Source organism: Brienomyrus brachyistius, unplaced genomic scaffold, assembly GCF_023856365.1.
Source record: "Brienomyrus brachyistius isolate T26 unplaced genomic scaffold, BBRACH_0.4 scaffold55, whole genome shotgun sequence".
Taxonomy (NCBI): domain Eukaryota; kingdom Metazoa; phylum Chordata; class Actinopteri; order Osteoglossiformes; family Mormyridae; genus Brienomyrus; species Brienomyrus brachyistius.
The window spans coordinates 41,651-57,543 of NW_026042330.1; the positions used below are offsets into that span (position 1 = coordinate 41,651).

At 40.7% G+C, this 15,893-nt stretch overlaps 1 protein-coding gene across 3 annotated transcripts in view; it reads left to right on the plus strand.

Annotated features, from left to right (window-relative positions):
* Positions 1-4,593: 4,593 nt before the first annotated feature.
* The window catches only part of LOC125724130 (uncharacterized), a 170,890-nt gene continuing 159,590 nt past the window's right edge, over positions 4,594-15,893 (plus strand). Inside the window, exons 1-3 of one of the 3 annotated variants that reach the window (XR_007387165.1) lie at positions 4,594-4,602; positions 5,346-6,138; positions 6,186-6,997. Coding sequence is in view for 1 of the 3 variants with exons in the window: in XM_049001094.1 (XP_048857051.1) it covers positions 4,595-4,602; positions 5,346-6,063 (726 nt within the window). In the remaining 2 variants the exon portion in view is untranslated. Of the gene's footprint in view, positions 4,603-5,345; positions 6,998-15,893 lie in introns of those variants that run through there. The other 2 variants (XR_007387164.1, XM_049001094.1) reach the window with 2 other exon arrangements.

Genomic DNA, 15,893 nt, shown 5'->3' on the forward strand with positions numbered 1-15,893 from the left:
TGCTGAAAACCACTGGTAAACTATCCACATGTCTCTGAATATCTGTGAGTCCCGAGACCTCCATGACAGATAGATATAAGTTGCTAGTGTTGATCGGCAGGAAATCTTCTCCAAAGCCCCACCACCACCTCACACCAATCCACCCAGGGTTTACTCCAAATAAATTTGCTGGTAATACAAACCGGATCAACTTGTGGTTTGTGTCCACGTGTACTAGAGACAAAGGCCCTGGTACATTCTGCGTACAACACAGCCAAGACTTGACAACCTTTATATGATGCGCATGGAATCAACCCTATGCATGGAGGCTGCAACTCTTCTCCACCGAACCCTGTAGCCCATTGACTGCAGCCTGCATTGACTATCCTGTAGCCTGCATTTGGTAGATCATTCTTGACAGAAGAAACCAAATTGTCAAGTTCCCTAACACAGAGCTCATACTCTTTTATTCTTCTTAAGATTGTTCTTCTTGAAACACCCATCAGTGTGGCTATGCAAGGCACAGGAAGTTGAGTATGGAGCATTTCTTTCAAACATTGTTCTTCAATCAAAATCTTGGGTCGTCTATTGATGGCAGCGACTTCCTGTGTGACACATGGGGCTGGACGTTCCAGATGTGCCCTCACAAGGTCAAAGAGCTCTTGCAAAGCCAGGGTGATAGCAGGAGGTACTTCAATGTGATTAGACAGGGCCTGCAGAAGATACAGCTCCTGATGACAAAGGAACTCCAGGTAATCCAAATTTAGTGGAGTCGCGCTGAATCCTATTTCTATTTTATGCAGAAGACTTTCGAGAAGGTGGTATCTGAGCTGTTCACAGAACAAATTATAGTTAATGAGGTGTCAAGATCTTGTCTCTGATCCACACACTAGGCCTACCATTCAAAAGTTTTAATTATGAAAATGAAATGTTTTTGTTTTGTGAGGAGCTATGATTATGTACATTACAAACCTAAAATAATATTTTGAAGCAGCTTAAGTTTAATTTAATTAATTAAATTTTATTTTAATATAAATGTAAGTAATTAGTTAACATGTTTCAATAGCTGTGATTATGTACTTTACTCAGTCTAGGAGCCATCAGGATATGCAAATGTTATTTATCCAAACCACTGTGAAACGAACAGTGTTGATGATGACTGGACTGTTTCTTTATTCAACTAAAAGTAATGAATCAAATCTAATCTTTATTTATGACTTTTTTTAATTTTATTTTATCCCCAGTGCTTCGAGCAGGCATTTCCTGCTCTGCCCCGTGTGCAAGAAGACACAGCCAAGCCTCTCAGTGCATCTGGCTAGGGTGTGCATGAAGAGGTCTTCGAAAGAGGCCATCCAGGAAGTGATGGAGAAGGAAAAGCAGAATTCCCTTGAACTTCTGCAGTGGGGCAGGGTCTTCAGCTACAGGCTGAACTTCAGCTACATTATGCCTGTCAAAGTGTGTCAGCTTAGCCATTTCAGAACCTCTGCTAAAATCATCCTAGTATTTGTAACGACCATCCAGTGCAGCCATGTATTTTTTGACTTGGCCACTAGCACACCTCATACAGTACAGCTAGTCAATCTGTCACTGACTTTTTAAACCAGTATAATTAATTATTTAATTGAGCTGTTGGTGAAATTTAACAAAATCATGGAACGGCTGAGGTGCCGCTGGGGAGAAGTTTGGGAACTGAAGCGGTGTTCATCTAGCCATCCAACTAGATATCAGTAACGCTTTAGAAAACAGAAGAAGTTATTACTAGTTTTTATTGTGTTACTCTTAATTTGCACATGTTCTAATGTTAAATTGTGTCATTTATTCTAAGTCAAAGTACACTTGCTACCCAGATAAACAGCTTTAAACATTTCTTTGGACTGCCTAAGACTTTCACACAGTACTGTATGTCTTAGAACATAAGAAATTTACAAATTAGAGGAGGCCTTTCGGCCCATCAAACTCATTTGGGAAGAACTTAACTAATAGCTCAGAGTTGTTAAAATCTTATCTAGCTCTGATTTAATCATCTCTCCCAATATAATATTGGGATAATTTATTCTCTTCAGAGGCCTCCATAGAATAGTGCATCCATCCCCTCACTTATGTTCAGACAGTCAGAATAACAACAGCATCATCAATTTCACAGCTAGATTTAAAAATTGCTTTAACATAGAGTGATTACAGAAAAAAAAGTAAACAAATATTAACAAGATTATTAAAACGTAATAGACATATTCGTCATTCAGACATATTGCGCTTTTTTAAGAGCAGAAGGGATACATTAAATCACGATTATATTTTGTCCATAATATATATATATATATATATATATATATATATATATATATATATATATATATATTTACATATATATATATATGGTGGTGCAGTGGTTAACACTGTTGCCTCACACCTCTGGGACCCAGGTTCGAGTCTCTGCCTGGATTACATGTGTGTGGAGTTTGCATGTTCTGCCCGTGTCCTCGTGGGGTTTCCTCCGGGTACTCCGGTGTACCCCCACAATCAAAAACATGCTGAGGCTAATTGGAGTTACTAAATTGCCCATAGGTGTGCATGTGAGAGTGAATGGTATGTGAGTGTGACCTGCGATGGGCTGGCCCCCCATCCTAGGTTGTTCCCTGCCTCGTGCCCATTGGGAACTGGGATAGGCTCAGGAACCCCCGCGACCCAGTAGGATAAGCAGTTTGGAAAATGGATGGATGGATGGATATATATATATATTTATAATTTTACATCATTATAAATGAGAACTATAAGTGATTGCTAATTACTGTTAACTAATGTCCTGTAATCAGTGGAGGCACACGGACACTTTGGCCAGTTATCCTATTTCTTCAGCGCCAGCCCAACACCCAGCACCACAGACAGTGACCTGTGTTACTGTGACATCTGGTTCCTTCATTGGCTCTATTTATTTTTCTAGAAATAACTAATTGGCTCTTCCAGACTATATGAAGAGAATATTTTATTTTTATTTAGACTAAGAAACTACAGAAAATCAGCTCTGCATGTGATCTCCCCTTTACTGCTCAAGGAGGGCACACGCACATCAACAAATATCAATGCAACAATTACAGATGAACAATTTCTCACAGCTTCAGAAGAAGTCAGAGTTCTGTGTAATTCAGAAATTGTCTAAGACCTCTGCTAGAACATTTTCTGCACTTCAAAATAAATGACACCTGGGTCCATTAAAAGAAGGTGATGCTGCCTGAACCACCAGCCAAGGCTGGGAGGAAAGGGAGGAACACTAGTAAAATGAAGGAAGAAAAGCAGCCCACCCTATCTCATGGTCACGGATACAAAAGTCAGGGAGTGTTATGAAGAAGACACCACACTTAAGACCATGGTTTTATGCAGTGAATTACACCAGAGAGAACTTTTGCATTTTAACTGTGTTACGTAACATTCCTCAGCCTTCATTTTTTTCCACAGAATGCAGGACATAATTTACGGTGCCAAACAAAACAGCGGAACTGCATTGTAGCCAATTATTTGTTTCAGTAGTTTTAAGATAAATAGAACATAAAATGGTTGTTTTACTTAGGTAAAAATCCAGTTGAAACAGACTTTATTTTAAAAAAGTTACATTGGCTTTAAGTGATGGCACATGTCGCTTGTGTTAATACTGCTTTGATTTTGAGGATGAAGTCTGAAGTGTAGGTGACATGCAGAAGCATGCAATTTGACGTTTGGGGATTGTAGTTTTTAATGGGACAATTTGAATAAGGAATACTGGTGATATGCTTTTTAAGGGGACAGCACACGAAAATTATAATACAGAGTATTAAAAGAACCGCTCTTTAAAGGAACTGAATTATCTTAGTGTATTTTACATCACAAGCACTCTCGGTCCGTTGGGGAGTCCGTCCCACTGTACTTGGAGAATGCTGCCATGCATTAATCATAAATTTCATTCAGTTGTGCGACAGAAGTTCCCTTCTAATGTTTTCTTCAACATAACAAAGTCCCACGGTAACAAAAGCGCTGAGGCCAGGATCGTTAATTGCAATGTGGGGAATGCAGACCAGCTGGGGTGGGGGATCGTGCTCAGTCAAGGTAAAAGGCAAACGGGTAAATTGTGAATACGCTCTTAATCTAACTACAGCTTCTTGAATTGTGGGAGGCGTGTGTAACATAACGTTGTTCCACATACCAATATCACTACGTATCGGTATCGCAAAACAAAGTTTTAAATGTTAAGATTCTGTCATTCTGAAAATCAGAGTATTTAAGACATTATGTTACATAGCGATTTGTGGAGATAAATGCCCTCGGACAGTAGCGTTCATTTCATATTAAGTCTCTTTAAGTCATTGTTTTATGTTATGCAGGATGAATGTGCGAATTTTAATTAATCATCCTTTAAGGGTTATATGCTTACGGTGTTGTATACTATTCTCGGTGAACAAGTTAACTTGTAAAAGTCTGTTCCTCTAATTATAGAATAATATATAGAATAATTATACAAGAGCTATAATTATTATGATGTTATTATTTAATTGTGTGGGCCGTGTTGCTTGATTACATTTGACTCTTCGGCACGTGGGACGCTGCCGGTTTGAAAGACGCAGCTTCACTTGTTTTCTGCACCAAGATGACGAGGTACGTTGCTTTTCTGCTCCCATTTTATCGGATAATTTTTCTTATTTAGTATCTGTCAAATTTGCATGTATATTAAAATATGTTTGGTGAGTAAAGTCAGTATATTGCTTTTAAATAAAGTGATTTTGTTCCGGGGTACAATGTTAATTATATTTAAATTTTATGCGCAAAGTGTAGTTGATATTTCGCTTTTCCGCGTGCGCTTTACTGCGCTTAAGTAAATAATTGCGCTTGCTTGTGAGTAAATTAGTTCATTGCTTTTAAATAAAGTGAATATTGTTGCGGGCTACTGTGTTGGTTATATTTAAATTTTATGTGCAAGTCGGCTAGTTTCCTGTGCCGCAAAGTCTAAATGATATTTCACTTTTGCACGTGCGCTTTCCTGCGCTTTCATGTTGCATTCGGAAGAGGATGCGGGTGGTTGCGCTCGGTGCTGCCTACAGCAATGATATTCCAGCAGACCAGGAGAGGGCAGATGTATTGCAACAAACACAGATAAAAGTAGTGAAGCAAGACCTGAAAAGTTTGTTTGGTGACTAAAATCAGTATATTGCCATTTAGTAAAATTTAAAATTGTTCCAGGCTTCTTTCTTGATTATATGTAAATTGTATGTGAAAGTTAACTAGTTTCCTATGCTATAATGCAGTTGTTCATTGCGAAGGTGTCAGTGCAGAACTGAATTCCATGTGCCAGGAGTGACTGACAGCTCTATTGTATTGCTTGTGTGTTTTTCCTCATTCAGAAACAAACGAATTGCAAAAGCTGTCAGCTGGAGCAACGATCGATACTGGGCAACTTGGGACAAGTGGATGGAAGTGATTGACTGGGAAGATGAGGAAGAGCTGTGCTCCCCAGCAGAATCACCCTCTGACCAGGCTGACCGTTCCATCGTGTCACACACCCGAAAGCCAATTGCCAAGGCAGTTAGCTGGACGGATGATGTGTATTGGGCAGCCTGGGACAAGTGGGATGAGATCATCTGCTGGGGTGAAGAAGGAGAGTGCTCCCCAGCAACTCCACCCATCAACCAGCCTGGGAGGGATAAGGGGTTAGACATGCATGGGTTAGAGGTTTTTCTGTTAAATGAAAGGACAGTCTCCATAAAGCCTGCAGATGACCACCAAGACAGGCTGAAAATAGGAGCCGTAGTGGTCGACCTCTGCCAGTTTGAGCTAGATGGTGTAAATGATAAATTTGAAATTGTCGAAATACAAATTGGAGAGGTCAAATTGGAGGAGACTGCAGAGAGGGGTTTTAATTCAGAATTTGAATTGGAAATTATGGATGTGGAGATAGAGGTTGTAGACAGTGAATTCCAGCTGAATGCTCTTAATTGGGAAATTGCTGGAACTAAAGTGGACAAATTATTAGTGGAACACCTGAACATAAATAATCTAGAAGCAGGCAGTGTGAAGGTGTCCACATCAAATGGGAATGTGGTATATGTCAATGGTATGTGAGTGTGTTTGGTAATGATGGGTGTGAATGGTGTGTGTAAGTGGTGTGTGTGTGTATGAGAATGGTGATTGAATGGTGTGTGTGAGGTAATGGCGTGTGAGTGAATGGTGTGTGTGAGTGACAGGTGTGTGAATGGTGTGTGTGAGGTAATGGCATGTGTGAGTGAGTGTGAGTGGTAATGGTGTGTGTGAGTATATGGTGTATGTGAATGGTCTATGTGTGTGTGAATGGGGAGTGAATGGTGTGTGAGTGACTGGTGTGTGTCTGGTGTTTATGAATGGTGTGTGTGAGTGAATGCTGTGTGAATGGTGTTTATGAATGGTGTGTGTGTGAGTGAATGCTGTGTGAGTGACTGGTGTGTGAATGGTGTTTATGAATGGTGTGTGAATGAATGGTGAGTTTTTGTGTGTGTGTTTGTGTGTGTGTGTGTGTGAATGATCTGTGTGTGTGAGCCTGCCCTGTGATGGGTTGGTGTCCCATCCTGGGTTGTTCCCTGCCTCGTGCCTGTAGCCTCTGGGATCCATCTGACCGCCTGTTCCAAAAGGCAAATTGATCCCCACATCCCTGAACAGGAGAAGCGGTTTTAGAAAATGGATAAATGTTCCCAGAGGTGTGAGGCAACAGTGCTAACCACTGTACCATGCATATGTATAGGATATGTAGAAGAATACCTGTTGCAGTTATCTGATGTGTGTGTTTTTCACTCTCCCTGCCGGCCCCTGGAGGTTTGGGCTTCCCCTTTGAGTCTGGTGCCTCCCAAGGTTTCTTCCTTCTAGGGAGTTTTTTTCCTTGCCACTGTCGCCTATGGCTTACTCACTGGGGGCTTTGGGTGGGGGTGCTCTAAAGCGCTTTGAGACAATGTAATGTTGTGATATCGTGCTATACTTTGTTGTGTAATTTTCTATTTACTCATGCAAATAAATAATTGTTTGATAACAAAAAGCACTTGTTTCATTCTTTTTACTGCGAGCATATCAGTCACTTCCCTTGTGCTCCTGCATTCAAAAATGAAAGTTTGTCCTGCCCTGCACTTAATTGCCATGGATTCTACGGGAATGCAGACCTCTACTTTGGTGGAATCCTGCTGTTGTTGTAGATGGTCTGCTCAAACGCTTTCACATTGTGTACAAGCAGATTTGTTTCTGTATCTCTGTAGAGAAGCATTCTTTTCTTCTACCTGGCAAATCCACAAATATAATAGCAATCCACCAAGGTGCAAGTGCACCTAGCTCTTAAAGAAAATGTTAGAAAAAATTAGTTTATAGCATGTTTAAACCATAAACACAGCAGTGACTGAGTACATCCCTTGTGGACCAGGCGCCTGGCTTTGACTATTTTTCTGCCATTAAACTAGCAAAGGTGGCTTGGCCATGACGTAAAATAACTTGTGCCTTTAAATTGTTAAAAAAAAGTCCTGTGTGTTGTAAAGTGAGGTATGAAACAGATACCAGGTCGTTTCAGTAACGGTCAGCGTACGTTTTCTTCATGTGATTTTGTGGTTTCAAATGTTTCATTGGAATCAATAGTATTTGCCAATTCCAGTTGCCAGGTAACTTCAATAATTTGAATAGAATACATGATAACATTTTAAACTAGATTACAGTTAATTGTTATTTTTCTGTTTAAAAAAGACAATTGCTGTAATTTACATACGACAAAACCTGTAAAAGACATTTTGGAATTCTTTTCTAAATGAAATGAAGGTACTTTGTTACTCCCCTTGGGGAAATTCTATTTTCACCTACCCCATTTTGCCCTACTTGACACATGGGCACAGACGAAGGTGACAGCAAGCCTGGCAGCAAAGGGCAGCCACCTGTAGGGACACCCATGGAGCTGGGGGTTTTACAGTGATTAACAGCAATTTTGCAATACTTTTCTGGCAGTTTTTTTTGCTAGGAATTTACACTCAATTCTACACTGAAACAGACGTCATTCCTAAGCGCAGCATGGACTGCTTCTGGACACAGTATCAAATGCGACTTCCAGAGTCACTTGAGTAAGCTGGAGATGCTACATCCCCGGGTAAGATTACCTGCAGTAGGCAGCCTACCAAAAGAGGGCCTTTCCTGTTCCCTTGGTGAATTAGAAAACCAGTGGAGAGAGCTCTCCTGTTGCAGTTTCACAGAGATGAACAACATGGAGAACTTTGGATTGAGGTTTTGCAGTATGAGGGTGCTGAAGGAAAAAGGAGTTTTAAAGACATTGGTCTGCCTGTACTGCAGATTTTGTCTCTGCCCATTTCAGATGTTCATGTAAAGCGTGAATTTACTAATGTGACATTCCTTAAATATAACCACCGAAACAGAACGGTTGTAAATTTGCTGTCCAGATTGGTAGATGTACAACTTGGACTGCAAAGAGATGGACTGACACAGAGGCGGAGCTATGGATAGGCCTGGGTGGGATTGACAGCTGGGCCCACCCATTCAGATTAATGAAATTACATTTTTTATATATAAATTACCGGCTTCTAACTGTTCCTATACATCACTGTTGTTACTGTGGCAAGTACAATAGAATGTGTGAGCTCCCTCTAGTGGTGCTCTAGGTAGAACACCACAGTCGTAGGTGTATTATTGTTGCAGTCACCATGTTGTAAATATATAAGCCAATTTAAGAAAATTTGGGGTAATGAGTTTCACTCAGAAGTCCATCCATCAGCCACTTTTCCATATTTAAAGGCTGCAGGAGGATGCTCACATGGAAAAAAAAGACTAATTCATTTCTTTATCCAAAACTATTTCTTTCCTCATTCATTAAAACGAAAAGAGCTTTAACTTGTGCGTGCATTGCTTCATTTTAAGCAGCATTATGGAGTATCATTGAAGATAGAAAAGTTTATGAAGGGTCTGATTTTCGACATCTTTTACTCCTGGTTTGGGCTATAAAATTGGAAGGAGTTGCCAAACATGACCGTGCAGGGTCTGCGCTGTTCTCATCTGTGAACAGTGTGTGGGTTTGTGGGTCAGGCATAAATTTGGGGGGAGGGGCTCCCTCCAGCAGTAAAATAGGGAGATATCCCCCAAAATAATATAATTCTTCATATTCAAAAAAGTACAGATAAAATTAATCTATCTCACCAGTTAATGTAAAGTTTTTTCACCCCAAGCACACCTACCCTTCCCGAAAATGGTTTAGTCTGAAGTCCTGCTCTGGGGTACGTTTCCTATACCACGATGCACTTTGCAAAAGACAAATATATATCAGGAAAATATATAGCAGGAGATGAAAGAAAAAAGATACATTCTGCGGGCCATGGCTGCTGCCGCCTGGCAGAGGGTATGAGGAGGAAGTGCAGGGACGATGTCAGCATCACCAAAAGGATGGTTGCAGCACTCTGGAGGGAGCAGGTGAGGTGGGCTGGGGGGAGCACCAGTCTGCATTCTCTCACTCCTGGGGAGGACCGAGTATTGGCCATCCTAGATCTCAGAAGCACTTGAGGGAGTCCCGGGGTGCATAAATCTCTGTAGTCTACCCACCTCCCAGACATCTGTGCTTTCTACTCCCCAGCCACTTCCTCTTGGCCCACCAACATTTGTCCCCCTGTAGTGTGATCACCGGGGTTCCTCAATGTGTGGCACCTCCACACCTGGCTCCTCTACATCAGCCATCCCTCCTATAGGCCCCTCTACATCAGGGCGACACTGTCCCCTGAGTCCCCAGAATACCTTTCAGTCTGGTAGATCACCAAACCCCAACCATCCTGCTTCCTTGTCACCACACGCCCCTCCTTCCCCCCACGCACTCAAGCCCACTGGTGCAGAAACATTCGCTGCCAATGTAGTGAAGAGCTCCTCAGGTCTGAAGGTGGAAAAAATATCTGTTCTGAGGGGCATCCGGGAGGAACCGGCAGCCCTGATGGAGCAGTATGAAAGACACCATAAAGAGGTGATCGCCTACCGGAGAGAGACACTGGCCTTACTGGCCCAAAGGGTCAGGAGGCCCAGTGTGACAATATACTGTATCTCCCCACCTCTTAATGTCAAGGGCGCCTCCAAGGGGCGGCCACATCCCTCCTTGGAAACCTCTGGCCACCCCTGTGGCAGCCCCCAAATATGGCTGTAGAGAGATTGTTTTATAGCGAAAGCTGTGGTGCACTCAGGGACCATTAACTGTGTAGCACCTGGGGCCTGCATCATGAAACTGAAAGTCTGAGTTAGAACAAAAGTTTTAGCCTAATAAAGTCAAACAAATGCAATGCGCGATCATAAAAATCATGCCTGTAAGAAGGCTCCTGCAGTTTTAAGGGCGCACCGGTGCATGCAAAGGACTGTGGGTGCACTGTGGGGACACCGAGGCACGCGCTGACAGCGTGTTAGAACTTAAAGTTTTTCCTGGTCAGCAATATATGGAAGTCCTTACATTATATGTATGTATTAAGTTATATAATTGTGCTATGTAATTACCGAATGACGCTAAACTCATTTAGTTTGGCTTTAATTATGCTGATGTTTAATGCCGGTGTTGTGCTGCAAACTGCCCCTCTGCCACGGATTGTAATCTTTCATTTTAAAGGAAGTGTAACTTCATTTATCTTGCTTTAAGCAAACTGAAAACTCACATTACTTGTTTATAATGATATTTTACAGACAAACCTGAAGTTAAGATTAACTACCTCCTGTAAAACGTCGCAAATGTGACATGATTTAAAGGCGACAGTAATGCTTCGCTTTTCGACGACAGACGCCTTCAGTCGCAAGAAGTGTTTCATTTTCTTGAATAATATTTTTGATACTTTGTTGAATTAATTCTGCCTCGATATTTTTGATATTCTGTCTTCTTTTCATACTTATAATGCGGCGAATAGCTTCATACTCGGCACATCACACCTGGAAATAAAATAACATCGAACTAAGCAACAGAAGTAATCAGAACATAAGAACATAAGAACTATACAAACGAGAGGAGGCCATTCGGCCCATCAAGCTCGCTTGGGGAGAACTAAACTAATAGCTCAGAGTCGTTAAAATCTTATCTAGCTCTGATTTAAAGGAACCCAAGGATTCAGCTTGCACTACATTATCAGGAAGGCTATTCCATACTCTGACTACACGCTGCGTAAAGAAGTGCTTCCTTAAATCCAGCTTGAAATGTTCTCCCGCTAATTTCCACCTATGGCCACGAGTTCGTGTATTTAAACTAATGCTGAAGTAACTATTTGGTTGAACAGCATCCAAACCTGTTAGAATCTTATATACCTAGATCATGTCCCCCCTCAATCTCCTTTGCTTGAGACTGAACAGATTTAGCTCAAGTAACCGTTCCTCGTATGACATTCCTCTAAGACCAGGAATCATTTTTGTAGCCCTACGCTGCACCTTTTCTAAGGCCACAATGTCCTTTTTAAGATATGGTGACCAAACCTGCACACAATATTCTAGGTGAGGTCTCACCAAGGAATTGTATAATCTTAGCATTACCTCCCTTGACTTAAACTCCACACACCTGGAGATATACCCCAACATCCTATTGGCCTTTTTTATTGCTTCCCCACACTGGCGAGAATGGGACATGGAAGCATCAACATACACACCAAGGTCTTTCTCATGATCAGCTACCTTTATTTCAGTGACACCCATGAAATACCTGTACTTTATATTTCTGCTCCCTAGATGGAGTACCTTACATTTATCGACGTTAAATTTCATCTGCCAGGTATCGGCCCAGTCACTAATTAAATCAAGATCCCGCTGTAGCTGCTGAGCCACTAATTCAGTATCTGCTACACCACCCACCTTGGTGTCATCTGCAAATTTCACCAGTTTACTGTATATATTGGTATCCATATCATTTATGTAAATTAGGAACAATAGTGGTCCTAAAATCGAACCCTGCGGTACCCCACTATGAACGCAAGCCCACTGTGACATTGTGCCTCTTATAACTACTCGCTGTTTCCTATCTGTTAACCAGTTATCAATCCAGGTGGCTACGGTACCTAAAATACCTGTCACTTTGAGTTTAAGTAGGAGCCTCTTGTGGGGGACAACATCAAAAGCCTTTTGGAAATCTAAGTAGATGACAAGTAGTCAGCACCCTGCACTTCTTAGTATTTAGAAGTTATGTTTTTCATTGGGTCGAACTTGCTATATCTTGACGTTAAAATTTAGAAAGCTATGTGATTTAAAAGTACTTTTTTCACTTTAATATGACATTATTTTATTAATGCTATATTATTCGTTAAACTTTTGTTTTAGTAGTGTGTGAGATCACAATCACCAGTTACAGCTACTCTTTGCTGAAACAGACATTAGACTAATTATGTCTGGATAACTGAGTACATACTGTATTGTGCATTTTTTCCCAGTGGCGAGTCTCCAAAGTTAGCCAGACTTCTGCATCAAGCTGCAAGGATATTAATGAGACAGTCTGAAAATTCAGACATAGTTGTAGCAGAAGCGACATCACTGGTGTCAAATCAAACACCTGGGGTGTCAACCTCAGCCAGTCTTTCTGCACTTGTTGCACATTCTGAATTTAACACATCTAGACAGGACCAGATTGAAAGAAATCTAGTCCAGCTGTTCCAGTTGTATGACCGTTTTAAGAGGACAAAGGGACCCATACCAAAGGGTGAAATAGAGAGCAAGTATAACAACAGAGTCATGGACACATGACTTCTTCTGTTTTGCGGAAAAAGATGTCCATCCTTTGCCAGAAGAACATAGTCATTTACAGAACTGTGGCCTAGGTAGGAAGCGAATAACATTCCCAGATAAAAATGGCAATTACAAAGACCTCTGAGATGTCCTGTATGCAGCTTATCCACCACTTAATACTTCTGGAGGATTTCAAATTTTGGCATGTTTTAGATCAATATATTTGGAACCTCTGCCAATACCACCCAATGGATATAGCGTGAAATACCTTAGAACAGAGAGTGGTTTGAATCAGGCAGTCGACTATATCCGTCCACTCCGTCCAAGTTAGCATAAGCACAGATGGATTGTGTAAGCTTAATGAGGTTAGTCACAAAAAATCTTGCCTTTTTTGTACACTTGTAAATGTTTCATGAAAGCATCTCACTTCTCCTACGAAATATCTTCAATTTCTTTAAACTACTACAAATAATTACTAAATAGAGTTATGTTCAGAGATTTACATATGTCTTGTTTGTATTATGCTGTGTTTAACTGTTATGCTTTCTACCTTAAGGGCCAAGCATTGGTGCTGGAAAAATGTCAGACCTGTAGAAATTATATTCCCATGCAGTCTCTAGTTCAGCATGTTGAACAGTGCTCAAGGTAAAATACATGATTTAGACTTTTTTTGTCTTGCATCACCTGAGACATTATTTCAATGTGTGTTAAATGGACTTTAAAACTTGCTGAGCATTTGTTAAAGTATTTAGATGTATGCTGAGTGATTTTAATGTATCATTTAAATGAAAATGTCTTTATATTCTTCTTCTTGTAAAGCAAAACCAACAGCCAGATACCAGATGCCAGGCAGAGGAAGCACCTTGTACTTCACAATCACTAGCTAACATCCAAGCTGATATCACCCCGCAGATTTTAACTTCCACTGTTATAGACACAGAAAGTCCATCTGTTTGTACATACAGGTATGATTAATGTAAATGAGGTCTCAGAAAGATAGAAAATGTAAGAACAACCTCAAATGAGCAAATTTTTTCAGGGACTATTTGGACCTTGTTTGCTCTGATGTGAGTGAGTCAGAGGATGAACAAATCAGTCGAGCTATAGAAGAGTCATTGATAGAAATGTCAAGTGAGTTTAATGTTCAAATGTCGCAATTTTGTTATGTAGTGTTTTTTTATGTTTGGTTGTGTGACTGTCTTTTCAGGCTGCAGGATGTCTTGCAGATGCTGCAAAAGGAATATTGATAAGGATGAAGCTCTTCGCTTCAACATCAACCGGAAGAACATTTAGGATGGTGCTGTCCGCACAATGAGGAGACCAAATTTCTCTGCCAGAAAGAGAATTGATGCCAAATTCACTTATGAGGGAAATTCTGTAGAAGCAGTTTATATGGGTGGCCCAATGAGGGAGTTCTTCAGACTTGCATTTCAACATATAAGGCAGAGCCCAGTGTTCACAGGTTCTGACTACCAGCGAGTTTTGGAGTGCCATATATGTGTGTAAGTGTTGCAGAGGGAAACCATCAAACATTTCATATATATGTCAGGCTTTGGTTACTGTTGAGAATGTAATTGCATGATTTCTCATCTTTCTCTGGTAGCTTTAAAAGAAAACAGCTACTTTTATGCAGGAGAGTTGATTGCAATGGGCATAGTTCAAGGAGGACCATCCCCACGTTTCTTTGCTCCAGTCTTGTATCAAGCCATAGTGTCAGGTGCAGAAAGTGCAGACATTGAGGACATTCATGATCATGAATTAAAAAGCTTGCTGTCAGAGGTAGGGGAAGAACGTGAATAATTGCATTTCAGACTGCTGTACAATTTTAAAATGGTGTTTATAGCAATGTTTACGTATTCTTTAGTACGTTTTGTCAGTTCTCTTTATGCTCATGTGCATTTGAAAAGCTTGATATTAATGTTTGCATGAACAAATAATTCACTGTAAAAATAAATGTTTTCAATCCAGTGTCAAGTTGTGGCTTCAGAGTTTAAGAAAAACCTGAACAAAGCTGTTGAAAGATGTGAGACCCACCTGATGCTGGCTGGATGTCTGCGAAGCATCTCTGTCAGTAATAAAAATGAAGTGGTGCAAGACGTCATTAATTGGTTTGTCCTTCAGGATAAGGAAACACTTTGAAAGGCATGTTCCTCATCATGTATTATCCATGTTCAAAGTTTATAGGGCATTCAAAATTAGTGGATGTTTTTTTTCTCTTTTGATCAATGTATCAAAATTTTTTATAGGTTCCAGGATGGGCTTCGTAGCTGTGGACTACTGGATGCTATCCAGAGCCATCCAGGCGTATTCAGAACGGTATTTACAAAGATCAACGAAAAGCTTACAGCTGAGAGTATTGAACAGCAGTTTACAGAACAAAGGTCTGAGCGAGGGAGCGACAAATACAAAATCGAAAATGAAGCTATCTCTTGGATGCTAAGAGAAGGTATTCCTCAACCACAATTAGAACCAAACTTAAAAGGATGTGGAATTCTAAAGAATGATGGTTCTTCCTAATATCAGCACTACATATATTTAAGTAAAATTCAGCCTTATTTACTTTATACATGGAACCTGGCAAAAGCAGCCAGCCATTACTGACACATGAGAAATTATAGATAGAACATTTTTCTTCTAAAATGTATAGTAATTTGTATCAAAATTGTAACTAATTAAAAATTAACTGACTAAGTATATATGACTATACTATACGCTACATAGTGCAGGACAGTTACACTTATTTTTGCATTGTTCATTGATTTTGCATATGCTTCATACAGGTTGATAGAACTGTTTGTTGTTACATTATTTTTACACTACAGAGACTTAAACTGTGCCTTATTGGCTCTTAAACTCAGAATCTCTCGAGTCCCCTTTAGGAACAGGCTGGGTCATATGATTTGACATGTTACACACTGGATAACTGTAACAGGTTTTCTCCTATATATCCCATACATGGGGATGGCACAGTGGTGCAGTGGTTAGCACTGTTGTCTCACAACTCTGGGACCATCCAACCATCCATCTTCTGAAACTGCTTCTCCTGTTCAGGGCCGCAGGGGCTTCTCCTGTTCAGGGCCGCATTTAAACCCAAATCCCAGAGGTGTGAGGCGAAAGCGCTAACCACTGCATCACCGTGCCACCCGCCTCTGGGAACATACTGCGGTTAATTGGAGTTAACAAGTTGACCATGAGTGTGAATGGTGCACACAGGCAGGCATGTAAGTAGG